Source organism: Psittacula echo, assembly GCF_963264785.1.
Source record: "Psittacula echo genome assembly, chromosome: 26".
NCBI classification, from domain to species: domain Eukaryota; kingdom Metazoa; phylum Chordata; class Aves; order Psittaciformes; family Psittacidae; genus Psittacula; species Psittacula echo.
In genome coordinates, this window is record NC_137761.1 from 3,340,582 (window position 1) to 3,366,215 (window position 25,634).

At 58.6% G+C, this 25,634-nt stretch overlaps 1 protein-coding gene across 1 annotated transcript; it reads left to right on the forward strand.

Moving 5' to 3' along the window:
* Positions 1-9,288: 9,288 nt before the first annotated feature.
* On the forward strand, positions 9,289-24,613 carry LMNA (lamin A/C). The gene is made up of 12 exons (XM_080634975.1): positions 9,289-9,734; positions 19,249-19,405; positions 19,509-19,634; positions 19,719-19,889; positions 20,314-20,439; positions 20,535-20,755; positions 20,838-21,042; positions 21,166-21,273; positions 21,509-21,628; positions 21,713-21,811; positions 22,833-23,084; positions 23,441-24,613. The coding sequence occupies exons 1-12, from the start codon at positions 9,385-9,387 to the stop codon at positions 23,471-23,473; spliced, it is 1,968 nt and encodes a 655-aa protein (XP_080491101.1). The 5' UTR covers positions 9,289-9,384; the 3' UTR covers positions 23,474-24,613.
* The last annotated feature ends 1,021 nt before the right edge of the window (positions 24,614-25,634 follow it).

Here is a 25,634-nt window from a genome sequence, read left to right on the forward strand (position 1 = left end):
ACCCCTGCCAGGGATGGGGCAGTTGGATTCCCTTTAACTGCTGTGAGAAGCCGAGGTGGGGGGGGAGCAGCAGGGAGGCAGAACCACTGCTTGTGACCAGGACACCCTTTTTTAGCCTTTTCTTCCTTTTCCTGCCCCATGAGACTGGAGCAAGGGCTCTGGATGTCACCTCTGCATCCCAGGGCAGCTCCCTTCAATCACTGCTCAGCCACACACGGACCAGGAGCATCCCGAACCCTCTAAAGCCGGAAGGGATCCATCCCACCCTGCATAGAAATGGAGCTTGGAGGCCACCAAGGGCGGCCAAGGGTAGGGGCATGCCCATGCATCGCCATCCGCAGCAGCAACTGTCCCTACAATGGGCCCTGGTTGGAAAGCTCTTTGCTCTATTAGAAGGACCAGTAGCAGGAGGTATCGTGCTGCCCATGCAGGATCCTCAAGTGCTTTGCAAACATTTGCTCATTAAGCTCGATGAGATAAGTAAATTACCACAAAGCTTTGGGCCAAAGCTCCTTGAAGTCCATTGGTTTCAGGGGAAATCCAGATCCATGGGATCAGGCCCGGGAGAGCAGATTGAAACCCCCCCTCAATTTGGTTAAGAGCTCAGCATATTGCCTGCAGATGGAGGGTTAAGCCACGGGGACAAGCTGGTGCGGTGCTGGGCTGCTGTGGATGGGATTGTGCCTGGGAGTGTGGGGGGTTTGGGGACAAAGTGCCCTAAGGTTGTTAAAGGAATTCCTTCGACTTCAGATCTGGGTGATTTTAGGTCTGGGATCCAAAGGGGGGTTCAGTTTCCAGGGCCCTTCCCTTATGCCTGCTGCTTGCACACGGAGTTTGTTTTCCAAGGAATGCTTTTTCCTTCCTGTTGACATCCCACCTTCTGCAAGCAGGGAATTCCTGGTGTATAGAACACGCAGACTGCCCTATGGCTTTCCATGGAATCCCAGCCCGGGTTGGCTTGAAGGGACCTTAAAGCTCCTCCAGTTCCAAGCCGCTGCAATAGGCAGGGGCACCTCCAGCTCTGTGTGCGAGCACCTTCCTCCCTCCCTCCCTTCCCCTTTCCCTGCTGTATTCCACCACACGTTATGCCGGAGCTAAGGAAAGTCATCGCGTCGCACGTGATGCCTCCTTCCCAGGGATGCTTTAATCATCCCATCATACTCCAGAGCTCTTCCTGCTGCTACTAATTTTAGTCTCGTGGTGGAAGCTGCAGCACGGGGTGGGATGGAGCCTGGGCCGTGCAGGTGCAATCACAGCCGCACACCTCCTTGCTCTTAACGCTGCTCCGGCATCCTGCATGGCACCGCAGGCCGGCCACTGGGAATGCTTGGGAAAAGGTCCAAAGAGCACATCCCGTGGCTTCGAAGCTGCTTGTGCAAGCCCAGGGATGGGATCCAGAGGGACCTGGACAGGTTGGATGGGTGGGAACCTCATGGAGCTCACTCAGCCTTGGTTGGGGCTGGTCGATAGGTTCGGATCAAAGCACACAGCCAGGGATGGGGCAGCCACAGCTTCTCTGGACACGGCCTCGACCCAGCTTGGCTTTGCTTCCGAGGGTGCTGGAGCGTGCCAGAGCACACGGGGAAGCAGAATCAGGCCCTGAGCCAATTGAACCCCTCTTCTTATCAGTCTAGACATCCTCATTATCCAGATAAATGTCTGATCCCTCCCTGAATCCCACTAAGCTCCTGCCTTTAGGGCTCGGAATGCAGAGAGCACTCGCCTTCACCCAGCACTTCCCTTTGGATTTGAGCTGCTGCCCCCAGTTGCTGTGCTTGGGAGCGGGTGGTGGGCATGTGTTATGGAGAGTTCTTGGCCAATTCCAAGTCATTGCTAAGGCCTTTCTTACTATTCTTTAATAGATCCTGTTAATTATTATTATTCATTTGCTTTAAAAGAAGGGTTGCCATAGCAACGGGGAGATGGGAGCTGCTTTTCAGGCACGTCAAGTGGACACATCCTCCTGCAGCCCGCCATAGGACAGGGAGGCCTGGGATGGAGCTGGGGCTCCACTGGTGCTGTGCTTAGATCCCTGTGTGGACTGGGACCAGCAGGGAAGGTGACGGCACTGGGAAGAGCTCAGAACAGCTCCCAGGGTCTAAAGGGGGCTACAAGGATGCTGGAGAGGGTCCTTCATCAGGGACTGGAGCAATAGGACAAGGGGTGATGGGTTCAAGGGGAGATTTAGGTTGGATCTAAGGAAGTTCTTCCCTGTGAGAGTGGTGGGGCACTGGAATGGGTTGAATGGAGAAGCTGTGGCTTCCCCATCCCTGGCAGTGTCCAAGGCCGGGTTGGACACAGGGACTTGGAGCATCCTGCTCTCATGCAGCCTTAAGGGGAAGCAGCAACGCTGACAACCACTTGTTTAGTGGCAACACATCCTATTCACCCATTCTCCATTCACCCTGGTACCAGCCTCTGTTCCCATGAGACCATGGGCTCCCTGGGGCTGGGACTACTCTGCTCAGCCCTGAGTGTCCCTGGGGATGTGGGGCCGGGGCTGCCCCACACGTGGGTAACTCAGGTATGTGCAGCCAGGACCCATGGGGAGGGTGATGCTGTAATGGTCCCCATGGGGACAGCCCTGCAGCTCCGGGCTGCACAAGAGCTGCCTGAGGAGCCCGAGTGGAAGAGCACAAAGGGGAGGCAGGAGGGGCTGGGAAAGAGGGAAGGAGGGAGGGAGAATCCCCCCATGCCCGGCAGCTAATCCCAGCTCCGCTCCGAGAGGGAGCTCGGATAACAACGCTCCATGGTGGAGGCCCGATGGGTTTGATTTAATAGCAAAGCAGGGGGCTTGCGATCACTGCCGAGGGGCTGGGTCCTCTGCAGGCAGCAAAGGGGACCGCGTGTTGATCCAGGCTGGAGCTGCAGGCTCCCAAGAGATTCCTACTGCATCCCGGGATGGATGAAGCTTCCCACTCCTCGGCTTCAGCATCTTGGAGGCAGGAAGGTGGCTCAGGGCAGCATCATCCCATCCCTGGAACATGCCACAGGGTCAGGTAAGGGAGCAGCACTCAGAGCGGTGATGCTGATGCTGGGTTTTCCACTGCTCCTGCCTCAAATCCTGCCCTGCCTTTGCCTTGGAGAGGATGGATTTGGCTTCCCTGCCTGGTGGCCATGGCACGGAGGGAGCTCACCCCACTCGAGATCCCTGGAAACAGGAGTTGGAGCATCCATGGGCAGCCCTGTCCCAGAACTGGCCTCGCCTCCTCTGCACTGCACACGGTGAACACGAGGTGGCGCTGCCGTTCGCTGCCTGGGAAACCGGGATGCGCTGCGTGGCTGGCAGGGAGCATCCCAATGCTGTTGGGATACAGGTCCCACTGCTTAGAGTGGACTGCTCAGAGCCTGGCTGCTGGAATGATGCTGTATAACCTTTAATCATCATCGAATCACAGCATGGGATGGGTTGGGGAGGAGCTTAAAGCTCCTCCAGGTGAAGAGCTGAGATGGAAAGGGCTGGAAGAAGGAGCTTACCCCAAACAGAGTCACTGAGGCAGGGACCTGTGCATCCCGGATGGGAGCTGTGAGGTGGAGGGGATGCTCTATGGGGTGGGCAGAGCACTGCGGACCAAGCAGGGCACATCCAAAGAGGTCAAGCTTTGCATGGAGAAGCGGAGACAGCTGGAAGGGGGAGACTCACCTCCAGCAGGAATGAGAGGGCTCTGCCTTTGTTGTTGGAGGCAAAGGGATTCCTGGCCTTCCATAACTTATTCCCAGTGGCCTCTGTCCTCCAGCCTCTCTGGTGCAGTGGCTCTTGGCGCATCAATCTCCATCCTTATGGCCCTGGGCAGCAATCGGGGTCTCCACTGGTGCCTGCACAGACCCCATTCCCGGTACCCCCAGCTCCATCCTGCCCAGTGCAGCCCAACCCTCGCAGGGCTCTCCCTGGCTTCCCCCATCCCAAACCCTCTCTGCGGGTTGCAAACAGCAGCGGAACCACGGGGTTTGCAAAGCCCAAGCCCAGCACTTGGCAACCGGCAAACAAACAGCCCCGGGCCGCCAGCACAGTGAGCACGGAAGCACCCGCTCGATGCTCCCTCGGCACAAGGCACGGTGCAGCCGTTTCCCTTCGATGTTCATCCCTTCCTTCCCAGCCTCTGCTGCCTTTTATGTCCAAATCCCAGTAGGAAAACTCCCGTTGCTCCTCCACACACGGACCTGGGGATGAGCAGCACCAGGACTCTCTGCCTGGCTTTAGCCAGCACACAGCTCCCCTTCCAAACCGTATCCCAGGGTTCCAATCCCTTCCCTGGACGCACAGAGCTTCCTCCCCATGGAATCCCAGGCTGGGTTGGGATGAAGGGAGCTTAAAGCTCTCCCGGTTCCAGCCTCCTGTGGGCTCTGTCCCCTCCTGCTGCTGAAGGCACATTCCCTTCCCAGCCCGGAGGATCTGGCTGCTCCAAGGATCCCACGGGATGCTTGATGCACCAAGCGCATGGAAGTGGGAGTCAGGAGCTAAAGCCCCATCAGTGTCGGGTTTGTCCCTTCAGATCCCATTCTCTGGGCTTCTCAGTGATGCTTGGTCACACTTGAAGTTGCCTCCGCTCCTGGGTATCCATGGATGTGGCCTCTGGACACATGGCCCCTTCCCCAGGGATGCTGCCAAGAAGCACTGAAGGAGCCATCCCTGGATGCAGGATGCTGGTACCCACCCACAGGGACTGCGGGGGATGTGGGATGCTGTTGGGATACACGGAGTGGTCCTCCCTGTCCTGTGTGCACCGGGGATACCAGGAGCACTGAATCCGGTGCACGCCGCCCGTCCCTGGCCTTTCCCAGTTTTCCCTTTTACAGGCAGCACGAAGGGATGTGGATATTTGCACAGCGGGCGTGTGGCTCTGGGGGTGCGTCCCGGCACCGTGCACCTTGTCCCTGGCCGCATCCCTGTTCCCATCCATCCCAAGAGGGAGCGGGCGATACCTCTTTGGCACAAGGTGGGGTTCATCCAGAGGGAAAAGGTCCCCGCTGGAGAGATTTGATTGTGGGATCCTAAAAGCCCCCAAGCAAGCGACTTGGAAGCATCCAACCAGGATACGTAGGAGCAGCAGCAGCTCCCGCCTGCAGTTCCTTGGGCGCACAGGGAATTCCCTGCGGGTCAAGGAGAGGAGCCAGGAGCCTGGAGCTGGGCTGGAGGATGCTGGAAGCTCAGCAGGGCCCTGGGGAGCCCGGGGGGATGAGTGGCTTTTACCCACCTTTCCTGCAGGCTTCCAGCGTGGCAGCCAGGGAATGCTGAGCACCGGCCATGGCCTGGCTGCCCTCCAGCTCCATCCTGCACAAACATCCCCGGCGGCAGCTCCAGCGCCCTGCGAGGAAGCAGGGAGCTGGGATTGCTCTGGCCTTGGGATGGGGCAGATCCGCATCCTGCCCGCGGTGCTGGCTGAAGCCGTGCCAGGGATTGGAGCCTCCGGTGTTTTCCATGCCAGGCAGAGCGGGAGCAGCCCACACGGGAGGAAACCTTCCCAAAGCGCATCCCTGCCTGTGAGAGGTGCTACCGAGGGATTATCCCAGCTTCGGGGGTGGAATGGGGTCAGGATGGAGCCCCCAGGCCTGTGCCTGCGGTGCTGGAAGAGCCGGGGCTGTTATAGACCTTTTTATAGCACAAAGAGTGAGAGCAGCCAGGGACAGAATGAATCACGGAATGAATCACAGGCGGGTTTGGGTGGGAATGGACCTCAAAGCTCATCCAGCTCCAAATCCCTGCCACGGGCAGGGACACCTTCCACGAGAGAGGATGCTCCAAGCCCCATCCAACCTGGTCTTGAGCACTGCCAGGGATGGGGCATCCAAACCTTCTCCGTTCAACCCATCCCAGTGTCCCATCGCCCTCATAGGGAAGAGCTCCTGCCTCAGAGCCCATCTCCATCCCTCCTCTAGCAGGTTAAAGCCATTCCCCTTGGCCTGTCCCTGCATCCCTTGTCCAAAGCCCCTCTCCAGGATTCCACACTCAGAAACTTGCCCCTTGTAGGGAAATGGGATATTCTGGGTGGATAGACACGTGGTCCAGGGGCTGTATGGAAAACAGGCTGCTCCTGCTCCATGGGAACAGCCCAAGGATGGGGCAGGAGGGCTCAGCCTTCATCTGGGAGTTGGGAAAGGACCACAAAGCAACGTGATGCCAAACCAGCTTTTCCTTCCAGCCCCTTTCCTCGCAGCCAAGCTCAGGGATGCATTTTCCATTGGGATACCTGCAGAAGCCGTTCAGCACCTACTGGGTTAGGGAAGAGCCCAGAGCGTGTCCCAGCTCCCCATGAGTGCTCCTGCCTCTGCTGCCCCATCCCTGGCAGAGGTGACTCAATCCAGCATCCCAGAGGGATGCAGCAGAGGCCTGCACCATGGACCACTGCACCACTCTGCTGTAACCCCTTGGCTGCTGAGCACAGCGGGGCTGGGGATGCTCGTGGACCCCGGGATACTCGAGCAGGATTGGTGCCATTCCTGCTGCTGGCACCTCCGAGCTCCCCCCCCCCTGCGGCCGCTGCTCCCTGTGAATCCCAGCCCTTGCTACAAATGCAACTGGTAAATCTATTAATTTTCCAGCTCTAATTGATGTATCGCTGTAATTACCTCTTATAACAAGGCAATTAGAGCCTATTAGAGAGTATTAGCTAATTAAAGCTCCTCTGCACGTATGCACCAACCCCCTTATGTGCACAGATTTGGGGGAGGGGGGGTTGGAACTGAAAGCCCAGCACAGGGCCTTGCAGGTCAGCACCATGCATTGGGATGCTGGAGGGGGAGATCCAGGTCCCATCCCTGCCTCTACCACTGCATCCCTTCATCCTTGGGCATGTCACTTGCTGCTATAGATAAAGGAGGGGGACCTCTGGGTACGGTCAACCCAATGATTTTCAGCTGTCTGGGATCCAATGGGAATGCACTTGGAAGCTGGGATCTTCTCCTGCTCGTAGCGGGGTGGGCAGGGATGCAGGGTTAATGCTTTGATGCCTTGTTGGCCAGAAGGGAGGCTTGGAAAGAGCAAATTCCCACGTGGAGATGGGATGTGTCTGCTTTGGAAGGAGCTGGAGGAAGGATGCCAAGGGGCAAGGGCAGCACAGCCCAGAGGGGGACCCCCAGGCTTCTTGGGAAGAGCCCCATTCCATAGGGCTCCCACCCACAGCACATCCCCATCCCATGGCTCTCCATGGATGCAGCTGCGGACCTGCAGCATCTCTCAGCACCCCAAGCCCGCAGCGCTCCACGGTTCCAGGATTCTTTTGCTGGCCAAGGAGTGTTGGAGGCTGCAAAGAGGTTGGAATTCCAGGGATGGGGCTGATTCCTGCCTTCCGAGTCCCACTGGGAGAGATAGAGCCTGTGCTGGAGCCATGCAGCCTCCTCATCCGTCCCTCCATCGCCCCTCATATCCCCTGTGCATCGCTCCTCATGCACACACTGCTCCAGCTCATGGAAACCACAGGAATTCCCAGTTCTGGGCACGGATCCTGGCCTGGCAGTGGCAGGGATGGGAGGTGCTGAGCGGAGCTCATCCCGCTGCTCATCTGCTTCGAATTAAACCCCTCCTGCCTTGCACAGGGGACAAGAACCTCTTTGCCATCACAACCCATGGCTGGGTTGGGCTCATCCTGCCCTGGTCCAAGGCAGGGCTGATGGGGATGATGGAGCAGGAGAAGGGCATCACAGCAATCAGTGCAATGGGAGCCAACCCAGGGCTGCCACCCCACCAGGGAGGGTGACAACAGCCCCTCAAACCCCCAGTGTGTGTCCGGGAATGATGGGACCAAAAGCCAGGAGCCAGGATATGGCCCCTGCTGTGCCCATGACCCTTAGCTGGGATTTTAGCTATTGCCCAAGCTCATCCCTGTGCCTTTGCCCTGGCTGCGGTTCCCATGTGGAGTGAAAGCAGCTTTAACCCCGTTGTCCTTGGGATCAGCATCCCTAGGGCTGGGAAGGGGATAAGTGCATGGGGGACACGGGGAAGAGGAGAGGGTGGGAAAGGGGATGGAGCTGCAGGCGCGAAGGAGAGCGGCTGAGCAAGGGAGCGCCGTGGCTGCTTCCTGGCCTCCGGCTGCTGCTTCCCCAAAGTTGGCTCCTGCTGCATTCCCGGTCCCCACCCTCTGCTGCTCCAGTGACAGTGACTCACGGAGCCGGGATTAATCATTCCCGGAGCGCGCATGCACCCACACGTGTGTCCCTCTGCGTGTGCCCCATGTGTTTGCCTCTGTTGCTCTGGTTGCTGGGTGAGTCATTCCCAGCCTGCCCGCGGCTTTCCTGCTCCGAGCGCGCTGGGAAGGGAATGGAGCTCAGCTGCAGGACGAGCCGGGATATCCATGGATTGGGGTGCTCAATCTCCCACTGGTGTTCCCAGCCATGGGATACAGCTCCCATTCCAGCTTTCCTTGCTGCAGAGCCCAGCATTGCAAGCAGGAGCCTACAAAGGAGGAAGCTGAGGCGCCCACAGCCACCCTTACTGGGGTGCTGCTTCTCCATTCCCGTTGTCATTCCCAGTTTTCCATCTCTTGTGCAGGAAGGATTGGCTTTGAGGTGCCAATGAAGCACCCCCATCAGTAGCACTGGGGGTGCCAGGAAGCAGATCTGGAAGTCGGGAGCTGCTGAGGCTCGGAGGGAGGCATAGCCGCCTGGATCAAGCTGGAAAGACCGGGAATCACCCCTATGGGACCTGGAAATAGTGGGAGAATGGCTGAGGAATGGTGGTGGGGCTGGGAATGGTTGTGGGAGAATGGGAACTGGTGCTCAGAACTGGGGGGGTTCCAAAAGGAGCACATTTGGGATAGGGAATGAGGAGAAAGGGTTCAACTGGGCACAGGGAAACTGGGAGCAATGGGGGGCACTGGTGTGGAGAGAACTGGGCTAAGCCAGCAATGGGGTGTCCTCGGGTGCCCCAGGGCTCTATGTGATGGTTTGGGGCTCAGGGGCACCCTGGGCAATGGGTGAGCTGGGATTCTGCCCTCGGGTCCCCAGACCCCGCATCCTGGGATGCTCCAGGTGCGTGGGGTACCCAGGACCCCCCCGGGGCCACCTTGAGATGCCCCCTACCCCACTGTGTGGGGCAGCGATGTCCTGAGGGTGCCTGGGGCAGCCCCTCTGAGCCTTGGAGCACTTTGCCCTTTCCAAAACTGAAAGCTGGGAAACGGGGGGGGGGCAAAGCGGGGTTTCCAACGGGCTCACCCCAAGGCCCCGCATTCCCAAGGATGCTTCTCCCGGCTTTCCCCCAGCAGCAGCCGTGCTTCATGCAAGGGTGTTGTCCGCAGCCGGGCCTCGTTAACTCCACCCTCCTCCTCCTCGCAGCTCCTCCTCCCAGCCGGGATATAAGCGGGGCACCCGGACAAGCCGGAGCCGCCGAGGCGCTCGCTTGGGGACCCCGCGCCGTGACCCGAGCCCGCGTCCTTTCGCCTCCGCAGCCCGATGGCGACCCCGTCGCAGAAGAGGAGCACCCGCAGCGGGGCTGCGGGGACCCCGCTGTCCCCGACCCGCATCACGCGCCTGCAGGAGAAGGAGGACCTGCAGGAGCTCAATGACCGCTTGGCCGTCTACATCGACAAAGTGCGCTCCTTGGAGCTGGAGAACGCGGGGCTCAGGCTCCGCATCACCGAGTCCGAGGAGGTGGTGAGCCGAGAGGTCTCCGGCATCAAGGCTGCCTATGAGTCGGAGCTGGCGGATGCCCGCAAGACCTTGGATTCCGTGGCCAAGGAGAGAGCTCGGCTGCAGTTGGAGCTCAGCAAAGTCCGGGAGGAGCACAAGGAGCTCAAAGCGCGGTGAGTGCCATAGGGATGGAGGGATCCGGGGGTGGGGGGGAACGGTGGCGGGACGATCGCTGTCGTCATGGCTGGCAAAGAGCCGGGAGTGAGGAAATAGAGACCTGGAGGAGGCCGGGAGAGGAGAAACCCGTGACCTGTCTGGAGCTGGAGTGTCCATAGCAGGGACCAAGAGGATAGGAAGGGTCTCTCGGCATTCCCGCCCCTTCCCAGCCCCAGGAATGCCCTCGGAGCAGGGATTTGGGAGCGGGTCTGTGCGACGCGGGGCCACTGGTCCCTCCGCATTCGTCATCCCGGAGCTATTCCCGAGCAGGCTGGGGCGCAGGGCAGGAAGCGGTGCCAGGCAGCTGGCTCCGTCCTGCTCACTGAGCTCGCCCTGTTTTCCTCTGCTGCCTTTGGCGCTTAAAGAACCTGCGCTGGTTTGGTTTGCCTTAACCCTGCCTGTGCCGCTGGGTCCCCTGGGGGGGGGGGGCCTGCATCCCCATCCCATCGGCTGCCTCCGGGCGATGCATTCCCGCTCTGCTCTGAGGCTCCAATCCACCCCCCCCAAGCCCTTTCCTGACAGGTTTATGTCATTCCCTTCCTGCCATAGGGACCTCCCTGCTGCTGCCGGCGCCTCTGCCCTTCCCATGCTGGGAGCGTGTCCCCTGAGGACACGGATCCTGGCACGGGGCTCCCTGGTCAGTGCTGGACCAGCCCTGGGCTTCCCCTGTGGCTCCCATGGCCCCGGTGCCATTGGCTCTGCTCCCGAGTCCCGCTCCATGTTGGAGCGAGCGGGTTCCCCTCCGTCACTGGAGCAGGATCGGGACAAGCCCCTTCTTCCTCCCTTTGCTCTTTTGCCTCTTGCTCTGGACACCTCGTTTGGAGCCGTCTCCGATGAGGCTAAAATTAACCTCTCCCGAAGATGCCGTCAACGTTCTTCCGACAGGGAACGGGTGAAGCAAAGCCTTTCCCAGCGCTCCCGGAATGCCGGGCGCTGGGTTATATATAGCTCCCTTCTCCATGTGCTGGGCTCGGATAAGGCACCGAGCTGAGCTCCCTAAAGGCTTTTTGCTGCCTGATGCAAACCCAGAACTATCTTGGCCGTGGCATTTGGAGGGCTGGAAAGCATTTGGAGCCGGGAGCATGGTCCTCATGGATGATGGGCTTTATCCCCGCGATGGGAAACGCTCCCAGAGCTTCTCCATCATTACCAAATCCCCCTCAGAAAGCCAGGGGGTTCCCAAAGAGCAGCTCTTGGGTCGGAGGCGGGTTTGGGTGCGGGCTCAGGGCTGGTTGCAGAAGGAGGGAGGTGTCTGTGACTCATGGCTGTGAGATGAGAGCTGATATCCATCGCCGCCCTTTGCGTGCCACGGCGTAGGGCACCAGCATCGGGGCCTCTTCCCCCCCCCCCCACGCACACGCAGTCGTTGCCAAGTCGTTGTCACATCACCCGGGACCTTCTCGGTGTGGTGCTGAGAGGGGAGCACGAACAGAGATGCTGGGTTTGGAAGGGCTGTCCTCAACCTTAGGGCCATGGGTTGGAGCCACTGGAAGGGTCAGGAAGGGCTCGTGTGCTGCTGCTCCATCCCAATGGGAAGGGAGGACTGGGCCTGTCCCCCCGAGCCCCTGGTCCTCGTCTCACTGCCCCTGACCCTGGGGAGCCCCCAGCTCACCCCGTCAGCCGAGAGGAAGCTCTGGGTATCTCCCATGGGGCAGGCAGCAGTGGGGCTGCGTTATCAGCATCTCCCAGCATCGCCGCTGCCCACGGCTGCGGTTGTCTCAGCAGCACAGAAGGGGCTGGGGCTGTCGTGGGGCGTTGTGTGGGGCACAGTTCCTAGGGCTGGGGCTGCCCCATAGCACCCGGTTCCTGTCCCTCCCATGCAGGGTGGAGGGTGTGCAGTGGGAGACCGGTCTCACCAGCTCCCGACGCACTGGTGCAAGAGCTGGGTGGGTGAAGGAGGGTCCGGCCAGCCCAGTATTCCCTGGCTCCCTGCCCTGTGCCTCCTGCATCCCGCTATTCCCAGCCGGCTGCTCTTCCCTTGGGCTGGAGCCTTCCCATTGTGTGGTCAGCTGCTCCCCATGCTGGTCCAGGCAGGGTTTCCCAATGTCCCCAACACCATGGGGAGAGCCTGGAATGTCCCTGCCCTGCAGTCCCCAAGGATGGGCAGGAGGGTTTGGAAGGCCCTGGGCTGCTGTGGGGGCGATGCTCTGCATCCCGATCCTGCCCTCTTCATGAGCTGTGGGGACTTTGGATAAGGGATGTAGGGATAGGATAAGGCTTTAACCAGCCGGAGGGGAGATTGAGGCTGGATGGAGCTTGGAGCAGCCTGCTCTAGTGGAAGGTGCTTGGATCTGGATGAGCTTTAAGGTCCCTTCAACCCAGCCCTGTTGTGGCTCTATGAGAACCGGCGCCATTGCCACGCTCCAACGAGGATCCCTCTCATCCCAGATCCCTGCAGCATCACTTGGGCAGTGGCAGCTCCCTCCTCCGGAACCAGGCCCTTGTCGGAGCGCGGCTGCTGAGCGATGACTTCCTCAATTGCAGCCCTTAATGCGATTAAACTGGTGCTGGAGGAGCCTCTTCCTGCGCACCCGGAGCTCATCCCTGCCCTCAGGAGGAAAACTGTGTTTTCCATAGTGGCTATTGAGGGGGGAGAAGCTCCTCCAAGGGCAGACCCAACAGGCCCTCATCCTGCATGGGTTTTCCCCCCATGTCCAGCAATGATCACCCAAGCAGGAGCAGGAAAATGGAACCGGATGAGTGGAGAAGGGATAAAGAACCCCGATCCCAAGCCTGGAGCCTCCCGCCCCAGGGCCGGGCGCTGCCTGCAGCAGTGACGTGCTCGTGCTGGAACACTTTGCGTGGGGGGAAAACCTCAGGATCTTGGCCTGTTTCCCCCTCTGTGTCTTGGAAAACCTTCGCCAGGGAAGGAGCAGTTGGGATCTGAGGAGGCTTTGCCCTTTGGAGGCACACAAAGAACAGTTTGTGCTGCTGGGGGATGCTCTGGGGGAGCAGGAGATGCGGTCCAGGACCCCCTTGCACCCGCGGCTGTTTCTCCGCAGGGATATTTCTTGTCCAGCCCCACTTTATCCCAGTAGGAATATTTCAGGCAGAGGAAGCTGCTCCAACACTTTCGTTTCTGTGGCTCTGCTCCCATTGCTGGCGTCTCACCCGCTCCTGCTGCAGGGCTGGGCTGCCCTGGGAATGAGGGGAATGAGAGGAAATCCTATTGCCTTCACCACTTGTATTGCGATGGGATCCACCCTGGCAAATTAAGGGCTTTACCCCAGAGATGGGGGATTACAGAGAAGCAATTCCAAAGGGAATTGTGGCTGCTTTTGGTGTGGGGATGCATCCCCCCCCTCCATGCAGCACCAAGCACGGCGCGTCCCAGCCTGCCCTGGCTGCACTTGCTGCCACAAGTGTTTTCCTGCCTCTTGCACGTCACTTGATTCCCAGTTAACGCTTCAGCTCCGGAGCCATTCCTGGCGTGTGGAGAGGCTGCTCCCGGCTTGATGCTTGATGCCCTTTGGGAATTGATGCCTGGCATCAGGACAGGAGGAAGCCACTGGCGCTTTCCCCCTGGTCATGGCCAAAGTGAGGGTTGGCGCGGATGAGTTCCAAGCCAAGCCACTCTGTGATTCCATATATAGAGTCCCTGGGAAGCATTGCCCCGGTTGGTTTGGGATGGGAAAGCCGGGAATCACTTCCCATTGCTCTGCCGCCAGCTCCGCTCCCCCTTTCCCGGTCTCTTTCCAATGCCTTTTGCTGCACCAGCTCCTTTGTGCCTGGCTCAGCACATTCCCGGTGCCACGTGCGTGCCCGCAGCCCCTCACCGCGGTGCCAGGGCTGCGTCCTCAGCCCTGGAATGAGGGATGAATGGTCCCAGTGTGCAGGGAGCAACTGGAGCAGCACCGGTGCCACGGCAGCTGTGGCTGTGCTGGGTCCCATCCAGCACGCGTCTGAGCCCCACGGTGCCGGGGGGGATTAAGGAAAGTCCAAGGGGGTGGAAGCTGGATGCTGGAGAGGAGCCTCCATGAGGGACCGGAGGGATAAGGGATGATGGGATTGAGCTACGACAGGGGAAGTGCGGGTTGGAGATAAGGAAGCTCTTCCCTGGGAGGGTGCTGGGACACTGGAATGGGTTGAATGGAGAAGCTGTGGCTGCCCCATCCCTGGCATGTTCAAGGCCAGGTTGGATGGGGAGCAAGCTGCTCCAGTGGAAGGTGTCCCTGCCCGTGGCAGGGGTTGGAGCTGGATGAGCTTCAAGGTCCCTTCCACCCAACCCAGCCTGATTCTGTGCTGAGTTGGTTGATGAAGTGCGTTGAGCCAAGCCCACAGGAATGCCACGAAACCAACCTGGGGTTGGGCCATCCCTGTTCTGAGCGGTGCTGAGCCAGCATCACCCATTATCCATCATAAACCAGCGAGGAAGGGGAAGGCTCTGGCGGTCGGTGTTACCCTCCCAGCCATGAAGCTCTATTGCTGCCATCCCACGTTCAGAGCCAGGAGATGCTGCAGGAAGAGGGGCCAAAGTTCCCGGCCAGCCCAGGGAGTGTGCACGGTGACTCCCTCCTGCCTGGACTTTGCCCTGCTCCGTTATGGGGTTGCACCTCTGCAGGCGCTGGCACCGTGTCCCTACAGCGTGGGGATGGAGCCCGGATTGGGAGCCAAGAGCTCTTGTGGATCCCTTGGATTCCTGCACTGTGTAGGAAACGGTTTCTGATACCAGAGGTCTCTCAGCCCTCTTGGACAAAGGTTGGATGGGGCTTGGAGCAAGCTGCTCTAGGGGCAGGGGTCCCTGTCCATGGCAGGGATTGGAGCTGGACGCGGTCCCTTCATCCCAACGCAGGCTGTGGTTGTGTGATGCATGAGTCAGGCTCAGCCCTGGCGCAGGGTGCGGTTGCTGTGGCTCTCGCCTGCCCCTTCCTTCCTGCTGTGATGGGTGCTGGTGGATACCCCGCTCCCAGCAGCTCCCGTGGGGTGCAGGGATCCATCGTGCTCCTCTCCCTGCATCCCTAGGGGTGAGAGGAGCGAGGGTTTGGCAAAGCTGAGCCTCCATCCCATGGGTTTAACCCTGCACCTCCCAGGGCTGCTGCCCCGTGGGAAGTGGGTATTCCCTGCGCTCCCGGCTCCATCCTGGATGCTGCAGCAGGCAGAAGGGAGCTGGGAGGATCTGCCTCGTGCAGCGCGGCCCCGGCCTCCTCATTCCTGTGCCCGGCTGCCTTTTCCCAATGGAATCACATCCAGACCCACCCTGACTGCAGACGGCAAACAGACCTTGTGCAGGGTAAACACCTCTCTACCCCTTATCTGCCCATGCTCCAGAGCTGGGAGCAAACCCTTTTGTTCCCGGCAAGGCTGGATCCCACAATTCCTGCGTTGTTCCCTGAGCAAAGTTTCCCGGCCGGAAGCTTTGTGAACCCAATCCAATGGGAAACGGGGTGAGGTGCTGGGCAGGAGGGAGCCCTTGGGCTTGCTCCTTGCTTTGCCCCTCCTGGGTCCTCTCTGCTTTGCCCCATCTGGGACCCCATTCCCAGCCATGGATCCCTATGAGCAGAGCGGCCTCCCCGCTGTTTTCCATCCCCTTTGCATGCCGAGATGCCACCGGGAAGGGGCCCGCAGCCACATTTCCATGGTGGCAACGCATTCCCTTGCTCTTGGAGCTGGAATTTGCATCCCTGCTCCTCGTCTGCTGCCCTAAGCCCTGGCTGCATCTACACACAAGTTTAGGGCTGTTTTCCCTCCCTGCTCCAAGGCAGACACAGGCTCATGCCTGGGGGATGCACAGTGTGGGTAGTGGAAAGCCGATTCCCATCCCTTTCCCCATCGACTCCCACTTTGGAGCCGGCAAACCCCCTTTTTCCAGCTATAAACCCCTTCTGGTAATGGCATCCGCCCTTCCAAACCACGGAGCCCTCCCGTTTCCAGGGGGAACACAGCCCAAACAGCCACGTCGCTCCATGATTTGGGATTTCCATTGGAGCTGGGATGAGTCACCAGCCTGGGATAGGGAGCGAGTGGCACTGGGGCTCCCCACAGCTCTGTGGTTTTTGAATGTGCTCTTTATCCTCTGAAATCCCGTTTCCAGGTTCCAAGCCGTGCGGGAAGCGCCATCATTCCATGCCGTGGTCCCGCGGGTCCGTGCATCCCGGTGCTGATGAAGCCAGGTTGCTTTTCCCTGTCACGGGAGGCAAGGATGTGGGGACACGGCGCAGGGTGTCTCCATGGAAAGGAGAAAAGCTCCTTCCAAGGAATGTTTGTAGCCGATTCCTGGAGGAATCAAGCTGGGAGCGACTCCCAGTGAGGCTCCTGGTGATGGGATTTGCGGAGCAACGGGAATGGGCAGGATTCTGGGTCCATTTGCATCCCTATGAAATGCCCTTTCCTGGTTCCAGCGGGTTTGCTTCCCCCTTAGGATGCATGGAAAAGCCAGCTCCCCATTCCAGGAAGGGGAAGCTGAGCTCGTTGAAGATGCCAACAAGCTACGTGGAGCCGAGCAAACGCCTCATCCCTAGGGATGAGCGTGCCCGGCACCGGGAATGGGCTTTGGCCTAGCGGATGCTGGAGGGTGGGAGCCGTTTCCATGCATCCATGAGCACTGGCATTCCCTGGCTGTGTTTGGCAGGGCTGTGGAGCTGGTAGGATGCTGGCTGCGTGCGGATCCTGTCCTCCCTATACATTGGGCTGGCTCCTTGGGATCCGTGCTTGGAAACCGGCTCTGTTTATCCTGGTGACCTGGCAGAGGCATGGATGAGTCAGGAGCTGGGAGAAGCTGCTTTGCCACATTCCCAGTGCCCCACCATAGAGGCTTTCCTCACCCTGTCCCTGCTGCTTGTTCTGTAGGGCCCTGGTCCTTGGCATGGGGGGATGATCCCCTGGGATAGGGGAAGTGATCCCTGGGATGGGGGTAATGATCCTTGGGATAGGGGAATTGATCCTCAGGATAAGGGGAAAAGATTCATCCATAGGGAAGAAGCTCCTTGTCTGAAGTGGGATGGCTGTGATTGGGATGCAGGGGAGGAGGGAATCCGGCTCCATCCCATCTCCATGGTCCCTTCCCAGCAGCCTCAAGCCTCAGCCAGGGCTCGGGAAGGGATGAGGAGTGGGGTTTGAGCACGCCCAGAGCATCCCTCCTCGGCGTTCCCAGAGGGAGAGCCCAGATCCGGGCTCCTTCTGGGATTCTGGGCCAGAGGGAAGGGCAGGAATAGAAACAGGGCCAAGGATGCCAAGGTCTCCAGAGCCTTTCTGAAGCCACCCCGTGTGCTCTGCAGGCTCGTGCCTGTGCCGAGCTCGCTCCGAGCAGATCCAATTTTCCATGAACGTTGGGATTTTCTGGCAGCTGCAATGGGGATTTTTTTCCCTCCTTCCTGCTTTTAAAAGCTAAAAATAGTTTGGAGGCCCCTTTTCCCTCCGTCTTTTCTCCGGAGACGTTTGTTCCTGAAGGATTTGATTCCCTCCTTGTGTTTTCTCCTCTCGGCTTCGATGAACGCTTGGGTTTACGCTCGCCTCTCCCAGTGTAGGGAAGCAAATCCCATGGGAGCTGCTCCAAAAGCTTTGGGCTGGCAGAGCCTTTGGGATCCGCTGTCGCAGGTGGGATGGGGAGAGCAGTGGAACAGGCGGAGGAGGAGGAGGATGGTCCCTGTTCATCCCATTCCCAAGGGACGTGGGAGCGACGCAGCTGCCATGGAAGTGATGTATTTTTAGCCTAGCGCCAGTTGGAGCCTGGGAGGCTGCAGGGAAACAAGAGCAGGATCCGATGGGAAATGAAGGGGGGAAAAGGGGATTTTTTTCCTCGAGTCTCCTGGGATTCACCATGGAGCATCAGCGCGTCCAATCTCAGCCTTTTCACTTCTAAATGGTGCCCGTGCTCCCTAAAGCATCAGAGGCTGCACATCCCCAAACCCCATCCCAAAGAGCCAGTGACACCCCCCCCCCCCAGGTCCTAGAGTTAGGAGGTGGTTAAATCCATCGGGAACAGTGGGATCAATCCCTGCCGGCCACAGCGAGGAGCTGCTGCCAGATGGGACAACTCAGGCTCTGGATCTGCTCCCAGATGGCATTTTTGTCCCGTGAGTCAGTGGCATGAAAGGAGTGGGATGCACTGGAAGGCCCGTGGTGCCCCAGGAAGGGGGTTAATGGAGTACGGCACCGGGTGGAGATCTTGGAATGACTTTTCCATGCCGGCTCGGGCCAGAAAGCAGAAGGAAAGGCAGGGAAAGCTGCTGCTGGCCAAGCAAGGCGCTTCCCACACACAGGTCTGGGAATGCCGGTGCTTGCTCGTGGTGGGCAGGAGGAGAGGAGTGGAGGCAGCTCCTCCATGTGTTCCCTATGGGAAGCGGGGCAGATCCTCCTGTGGGGCCACCAGCTCCTCCCTGCTCTTTCTGAGCCATGGGGCGGGAATTCTGCCCCAGGAACGTGCCCATCCTGCCCCCCATTGTGAAGGACGGGGGGTGACGATCCCTGCCCTGGTGCTGGCAGGCACCCACAGGGCTGTGCTTTTTATAGGACCTGCCAAAATAGCATCAGGTTGTGTCTGGCGAGGGCTCGGGTCGGGTTCCCCAGGCACGGAGCGATGGCTCCATAAGGAACAGCCTGGGTCTGCTCTGGGAGGGCTGGAAGAGCGACAGGAGGAGCGAGGGATGGGATGGGGCGATGCTGGAGGGCAGCAGAGTCACCGGCAGTGCGGTGTGGGGCTGTGCCTGCCACACACACTGTGCCATATACAGTGTGCCATATATACTGTGCCATATACACTGTGCTATATACATTGTGCTATACTATATACAGTGTGCCATATATACTGTGTCGTATACACTGTGCCGTATACACTGTGCCCTATATACTGTGTCGTATACACTGTGCCATATACACTGTGCTGTACTATATACATTGTGCTATATGAACTGTGCCATATATACTGTCGTATACACTGTGCTATATGCGTTGTGCCATATACACTGTGCTATATGCACTGTGCCATGCTGCACTGTGCCATATACACTGTGCCATATGCACTGTGCTGTGCAGTACTGTGCTATATACTCTGTGCTGTGCTGTACTGTGCCAAACACACTGTGCCGTATACACTGTGCCACTTATACTGTGCCATATACACTGTGCTATACCATATACACTGTGTTATATACACTGTGCCATGCTGCACTGTGCTATATACACTGTGTCGTATACACTGTGCCATATACACTGTGCCGTATACACTGTGCTATATACACTGTGCTATGCAGCACTGTGCCATATACTCTGTGCCACGCTGTACTGTGCCGCACACACTGTGCTACATACACTGTGCCATATACACTGTGCTATATACACTGTGCCATATACACTGTGCCATATACACTGTGCTATATACACTGTGCCATATACACTGTGCCATATACACTGTGCCATATACACTGTGCCATATACACTGTGCTATATACACTGTGCCATATACACTGTGCCACACGCGTTGTGCCATGCAGCCCTGTGCCATAGCCACTCACTCATCCCATGTGGTCCCTGCAGGAATGCCAAGAAGGAAGGGGACCTGCTGACGGCGCAGGCGCGGCTCAAGGACGTGGAGGCTCTGCTCAACTCCAAGGAGGCCGCGCTCTCCACGGCCCTGGGCGAGAAGAGGAACCTGGAGAATGAAGTGAGGGACCTGAGGGCGCAGGTGGCCAAGGTGAGCACGGGCATCCCCCGTCCCCATGGCTCCCCATGGCCGTGGGGCAGAGCTGGGGCTGGGTACCCGGGAACCCACTGTGAGCATCCTCAATGCCCTGCAGCTGGAGAACGCCTTGGGTGAAGCCAAGAAGCAGCTGCAGGATGAGATGCTGCGGCGCGTGGATGCCGAGAACCGGCTCCAGACCCTGAAGGAGGAGCTGGAATTCCAGAAGAACATTTACAGCGAGGTGAGTGGCCGTGCGCGGATAACCCCGCTCCGACCGCGGCGTGTCCCCGTTCCCAAAGCTGATCCCACCGTGTCCCATGCCCAGGAGCTGCGGGAGACCAAGCACCGGCACGAGACGCGGCTGGTGGAGATCGACAACGGGCGGCAGCGGGAGTTCGAGAGCAAGCTCTCGGAAGCCCTGCAGGAGCTGCGGAGCCAGCACGAAGCCCAGATCAGGCTCTACAAGGAGGAACTGGAAAAGACCTACGGGGCGAAGGTGAGCGGCGCTCCACGTGCCTTGTGCCCTCCTCACCCTGCCCCATAGGGCTGATGGGCATGGTGACCCCTCCATCCATCCATCCCTCTCTCCATCCATCCATTCCTCCATCCATCCCTCCCTCCATCCATCCCTCCATCCACCCATCCATCCATCCCTTCCTCCATCCGTCCCTCCATCCACCCATCCATCCATCCCTTCATCCATCCATCCATCCATCCCTACCTCCCTCCCTCCATCCCTCTCTCCCTCCATCCATCCATTCATCCATCCATCTATCCATCCCACCATCCATCCCTTCATCCATCCCTCCATCCACCCATCCATCCCTCCATCCACCCATCCATCCACCCATCCATCCCTCCATCCATCCCTCTCTCCATCCATCCATCCATCCATCCAACCATCCATCCGTGTCCTCCAGCTTGAGAACGCCAAGCAGTCGGCTGAGAGGAACAGCAACATGGTGGGTGCTGCCCATGAGGAGCTGCAGCAAACCCGGATCCGCATCGACAACCTCTCCTCAGAAGTCAGCCAGCTCCAGAAGCAGGTGAGTGAGGACCGGGGTGGGTCCCTCTGGATGTGCCACCTCGAAGGGTGGCTTTAGCTGGAGCAGCCACCCCTCACCTTCCCTTCCCGACGCAGTTGGCTGCTAAGGAAGCGAAGCTGCACGACTTGGAGGATATCCTGGCCAGGGAACGCGAGACCAACCGGCGCCTGCTGTCCGACAAGGAGCGGGACATGGCCGAGATGAGGGCACGCATGCAGCAGCAGCTCGATGAGTACCAGGAGCTGCTGGACATCAAACTGGCTCTGGACATGGAGATCAACGCCTACCGCAAGCTGCTGGAGGGCGAGGAGGAGCGGTGAGCATTCAACCCAACGGGCTCGGTGAGTCCCGGTCCTCGTGTCCTTACTGATTCCATCTCCCCTTCTCCTCCTGCCCAGGCTGAGGTTGTCTCCCAGCCCTTCCTCCCACAAAGGTACATCCCGGAGCCACTTGTCCACCCCGGGCTCCTCCAAGAAGAGGAAGCTGGAGGACAGCGAGAGCCGGACCAGCTTCTCCCACCATGCCCGGACAAGCGGCCGCGTTGGTGTGGAAGAGGTTGACTTGGAGGGGAGATTCGTGAGGCTCAGGAACAAGTCCAATGAGGTGCGTTTGCCTTCAGGGAGGAGCCAAGGGGGGGTTGGTTCAGCCCTGTTTCACCCCATGGGTGGGATGGAGCTGGGACAAGCCGGGGAGGAGCGGAAGGATCTAAACATGGGTCTCTTGCAGGACCAGGCGATGGGGAACTGGCAGATCAAGAGGCAGAATGGAGACGATCCCCCCATCACCTACCGCTTCCCCCCGAAGTTCACCCTGAAGGCTGGCCAAGTGGTCACGGTGAGGCCCTGCCCAGCGATGGATCCAGCCGAGATCCCAGACCCAGTCATGGAAACCCCAGAATGGGTTGGGTTGGAAGGGACCTTAAAGCTCCAGTTCCATGGGCACGGACCCCTTCCACTAGAGCAGGATGCTCCAAGCCCCATCCAACCTGGCCTTGAGCACTGCCAGGGATGGGGCAGCCACAGCTTCTCCGTTCAACCCACTATTGAATGCTCTGTGCTCTCCTCCCTAGATCTGGGCCTCAGGGGCTGGGGCGACCCATAGCCCCCCCAGCAACGTGGTGTGGAAAGCCCAGAGCAGCTGGGGCTCCGGGGACAGCCTGCGCACTGCCCTCATCAACTCCAATGGGGAGGTAAGAGCCCATGGGCAGCTCCAGGGCATGGGGTGGGGGTCAGCAGCCACCAAACCCCCCCAACTCCTTTCCTGTCGCCTGCAGGAGGTGGCCATGCGGAAGCTGGTCCGCACCGTGATCATCAACGACGACGATGAGGATGAGGACGATGATGAAGTTAACATCCACCACCGCCATCACCACGTGAGTGACGCAGGGGGCTGTTGGAGGGATGATGGCAGTGATAGAGTCATGGGGTGTAATAGTGACAGGCTCTGCGGGATTAGAGTAATAGTAATAGGGTCGTGGAATGGTTTGGGTTGGGAGGGACCTTAAAGCTCATTCAGTTCCAGCCCCTGCCATGGGCAGGGACACCTTCCACTAGAGCAGCTTGCTCCAAGCGCTGTCCAGCCTGGCCTTGAGCACTGCAGGGATCATCTAATAATTACTGATAGTACTAATAATAATAATTAGAAGAGAAAGAAGAAGAAGGGAGAAGAAGAAAAACAGAAAGAAGGAAAAGAAAAAGAAGAAGAAGAAAAAGAAGAATATGAAGTAGAAGGAGAAGAAGAAAATGAAGAAGTAGAAGGAAAAGAAGAAAATTAAGAAGAAGAGGAAGAAGAAAATGAAGAAGGAGGAGAAGAAAATGAAGAAGAAGGAGAAGAAAATGAAGAAGGAGAAGGAGAAGAAGAAGAAGAAGGAAGAGAAGAAGAAGAAGAAAGAGAAGAAAAGAAGAAGGAGAAGAAGAAGAAGGAAAAGAAGAAGGAGGAGGAAAAGAAGAAGAAGGAGGAGGAGGAGAAGAAGAAGGAGGAGGAGAAGAAGAAGGAGGAGGAGAAGAAGGAGGAGAAGAGGAAAGAAGGAGGAGAAGAAGGAGGAGAAGAGGAAAGAAGGAGGAGAAGAAGGAGGAGAAGAGGAAAGAAGGAGAAGAAGGAGGAGAAGAAGGAGAAGAAGAAGAAGAAGAAAAAGAAAATGAGAAGATAATCGAGAAGAAGGAGGAGAATGTATAGTTATAATTAATAATAATGTAATTATTCCTGTTATTACCACTTTTTGTTTCAAACCATGGGATGGATGGGACGGGTGGTTCACGGACTCTTTGAAGACTGCCTTGCAGAGCCCTCCTGCCTCCCACCGCGCTCCTCAGGGCAGGGTGCTGGATGCAGAAGCTGCTCTGGCGGGTGCTTGAGGTCCCTTTGTCCGTGTCCCCCCCTTCCCTCCGGTGCAGGGCAGCTGCGGTGGCCCCGGCGACCCCGGGGAATACAACCTGCGCTCGCGCACCGTGGTCTGCGGCACGTGCGGGCAACCGGCCGACAAGGGGGGCAACCAGAACATCGCCACCATGTCCTCGGGCTCGTCCACCTCCAGCGTGACCGTCACCCGCAGCTACCGCAGCATGGGCGACGCCGGCAGCATCGGCCTCGGGGAGACGCTGGTGACCAGGAACTACCTCCTGGGGGACTCCAGCCCTCGCCGGCAGGTTGGCACCCACCAGCACCCTGGGGCCCCCTCTCCCACCAAGGCAGCGCCTTCCTCTGCCTCCTCCCTGCTTTTCCTCTTGCTCTGGGCACCTTCGGAAAGGGAGGGATTGGGAAGGGGTTGCCCGCAGCATCTCCGTATCCCATGCTTGACCCCCCGGAGCATCCCTCATCCCCATGGCTCTCATTCCATGCTGGGCACTCGCAAGAGTAATCAATACCCTCCTCTAATCCCCCAATTCAGGGCTGAGGGGGGTTCACTGCATCCCAAGGGCAGGGGGGGGATCCCGCTTGGAATTTGCTGCCTCCGTGGCACTGATTTGGGGCTCATGCGCTGCTTTCCCTCTCTTCCTGCCAGGCTCCGGCTGTGCAGAACTGCAGCATCATGTAACGCCGCGGCACCATTCCCGGCATCCCTCGGCAGGATTTGCTTCCCCAAAGGCAGCGTATTTTGGTGTTTTCTTTTCGAGATCCAGCACCGACGTCGGGATTTTTCCCTTTTCTAGAGCAGGAATTTTATATAGAAACCTCTCGGAAACGCTTCCGGATGCTTCGATTTTTTTTTTTTTTTTTTTTTCTTTGTTTGTTTTTGGTTCGTTTTTGTAAGGAAAAAAAAAAAAAAAGGAAAACCAAAAAAGATCTATTTCTATAAAAAACAAAAACCAAACCGAAAAAAAAAAAGAGAGCTTTTTCCAGCTTCCAAAGCTTTTTAAAAGCGCAACCAAAGATGAGGAGGAATCGCGCTGACGGAGCAGGAGGTTGGGATTCAGCGGCTCCGGGGATGCGATCCTAGCGTTTGCCAAAGCTTTTTCTCCAGGGCTGGGAGAAGCGAAGCCATTCCCATGGGGCTGAGCAGAGCAGCTCTGGTGCTGGTGCCTGACGCGGAGCGTTGCCTCGAGCAACTCTTTTTGGGATTTGCCCCCCAAATTCCCAGGTTTTTCCCCCCATTTTCAGGGCATCCGGCAGCATTCCCGTCACTCCATGTACTGTATTCCCCATCCCAAGCGCCTCTTTGCCCATTGGGGTCAATCTTTTCTAAGCAGCCAAGTTGTGCCTTAGCCAAGGTGGGAGCCGCTCCGGAGCAGAGATCCCGCCTGGCGTCGAGGGTGGATGGAATATGGGAAGTGAAGCGCCCCGGAGCTGTATTCTGGGACCAGATGGATTTGGTGGATGGGGAGTTGGACCTCGCTCCTGCAGGACCCACTTAAACTTCCTCTTCGGGGGGATGCTGCATCCAGTGGGGTTCGAGCCCCACTTTGTTCTCCAGTGATAGGAGCTCAGGAGCCCTTTTCCAGGCAGGATGAGGCCAAGGATGCTTTAGGAAGCATTGAGGAAGGTTTTCCCTTTGAGCAAGGGGCACCTGGGGGGCAGCTCCTCTCACTGCCAGGCTCCATCCAGCTCTTGACCCCCAGCCTGGGGGCAGGATCAGGCCCCCTGCTCCGGCGGGATATGGTGACACCGCGTTATGTATCTGTGCTTGCCAAGCTTCTGTATTCCTGCCTCTGTTTCCTTCTGGAATCAATAGAGCTGATCCCTTCCCATCCCATGTGCTGCTGTCATTGATGTCCTGGGATGTCGGCCGGGGGGGGGGGGGGGGGGGGGGGGATGGGATTGTGGGGGTCCCCCAGCTCCAACACTAATGAAGAGGGGATGGAATGCGAGGAGAAGGCTCAGAGATTCCCTGCCCCTGGGGTGCTGGGAAGGAGAAATCCCCCTGGATGCGATAGATGGGGAATGGGAGGGGGGGGGATGCAGAACCTGAGTGAGCCCCAGGCTGCAGCTTTGCCTCTCCCATGGGATGACCCCAGCACCCCACCGAGGGGACCCCTTCCCTGCGTATTCCCGCCCTGCCCGGGCTGTGCCAGGCACTGGAATGAGGCGGGAGGAGCTGTGGGAATAGGGAGGGAGCTGCAAAGCCGGTCCTTAATCGGCTTTACCGGGCCCGGCGCCGGGAGCCGCGATGTGAGCAGCGCGGACGGGTGGGCGCAGGCACAGGTAGGAGCCCACCCAATGGGGTCCCCCCCCCATGGGGACAGCGCCCCGGAACTGGGTGCAAGCAGGGCTGAGGGCAATGAGTGCCCAGGGGTGAATGCATGGGGCTGGTGACATCGGGGTCCTGGCACATCAGGGCTGGTGGCACTGGGGAAGTCATTGGGACCCCACACATCCGCTATAGAGCTTGCACAGCCCCATGGGGACCCCACACATCCCATACAGACCTTGCACAACCCCATGGAGACCTTGTACAGCCCATGGGGACCCCACATAGACCTTGCACATCCCATATAGACCTTGCACAGTCCCATGGAGACCTTGTACAACCCCATGGAGACCTTGTACAGCCCATGGGGACCCCACACATCCCATATAGACCTTGTACATCCCCTATAGACCTTGCACATCCCATATAGATCTTGCACAGTCCCATGGAGACTTTGTATAGCCCATGGGGACCCCACATAGACCTTGCACATCCCATATAGACCTTGCACCGCCCCATTGGCACCTCCCACATCCCATGTACAGCCCACGCATGGCCCATGGCACCTCAC

What these genes read in the sequence shown, in the direction of transcription:
- LMNA (XM_080634975.1), top strand. Translation starts at nt 9,385, where the DNA reads ATGGCGACCCCGTCGCAGAAGAGGAGCACCCGCAGCGGGGCTGCGGGG. An exon ending in TCAGCCAGCTCCAGAAGCAG is followed by an intron (nt 20,440 to 20,534) that starts GTGAGTGAGGAC and finishes TTCCCGACGCAG; the next exon opens with TTGGCTGCTAAGGAAGCGAA. An exon ending in TCCACCACCGCCATCACCAC is followed by an intron (nt 21,812 to 22,832) that starts GTGAGTGACGCA and finishes CCTCCGGTGCAG; the next exon opens with GGCAGCTGCGGTGGCCCCGG.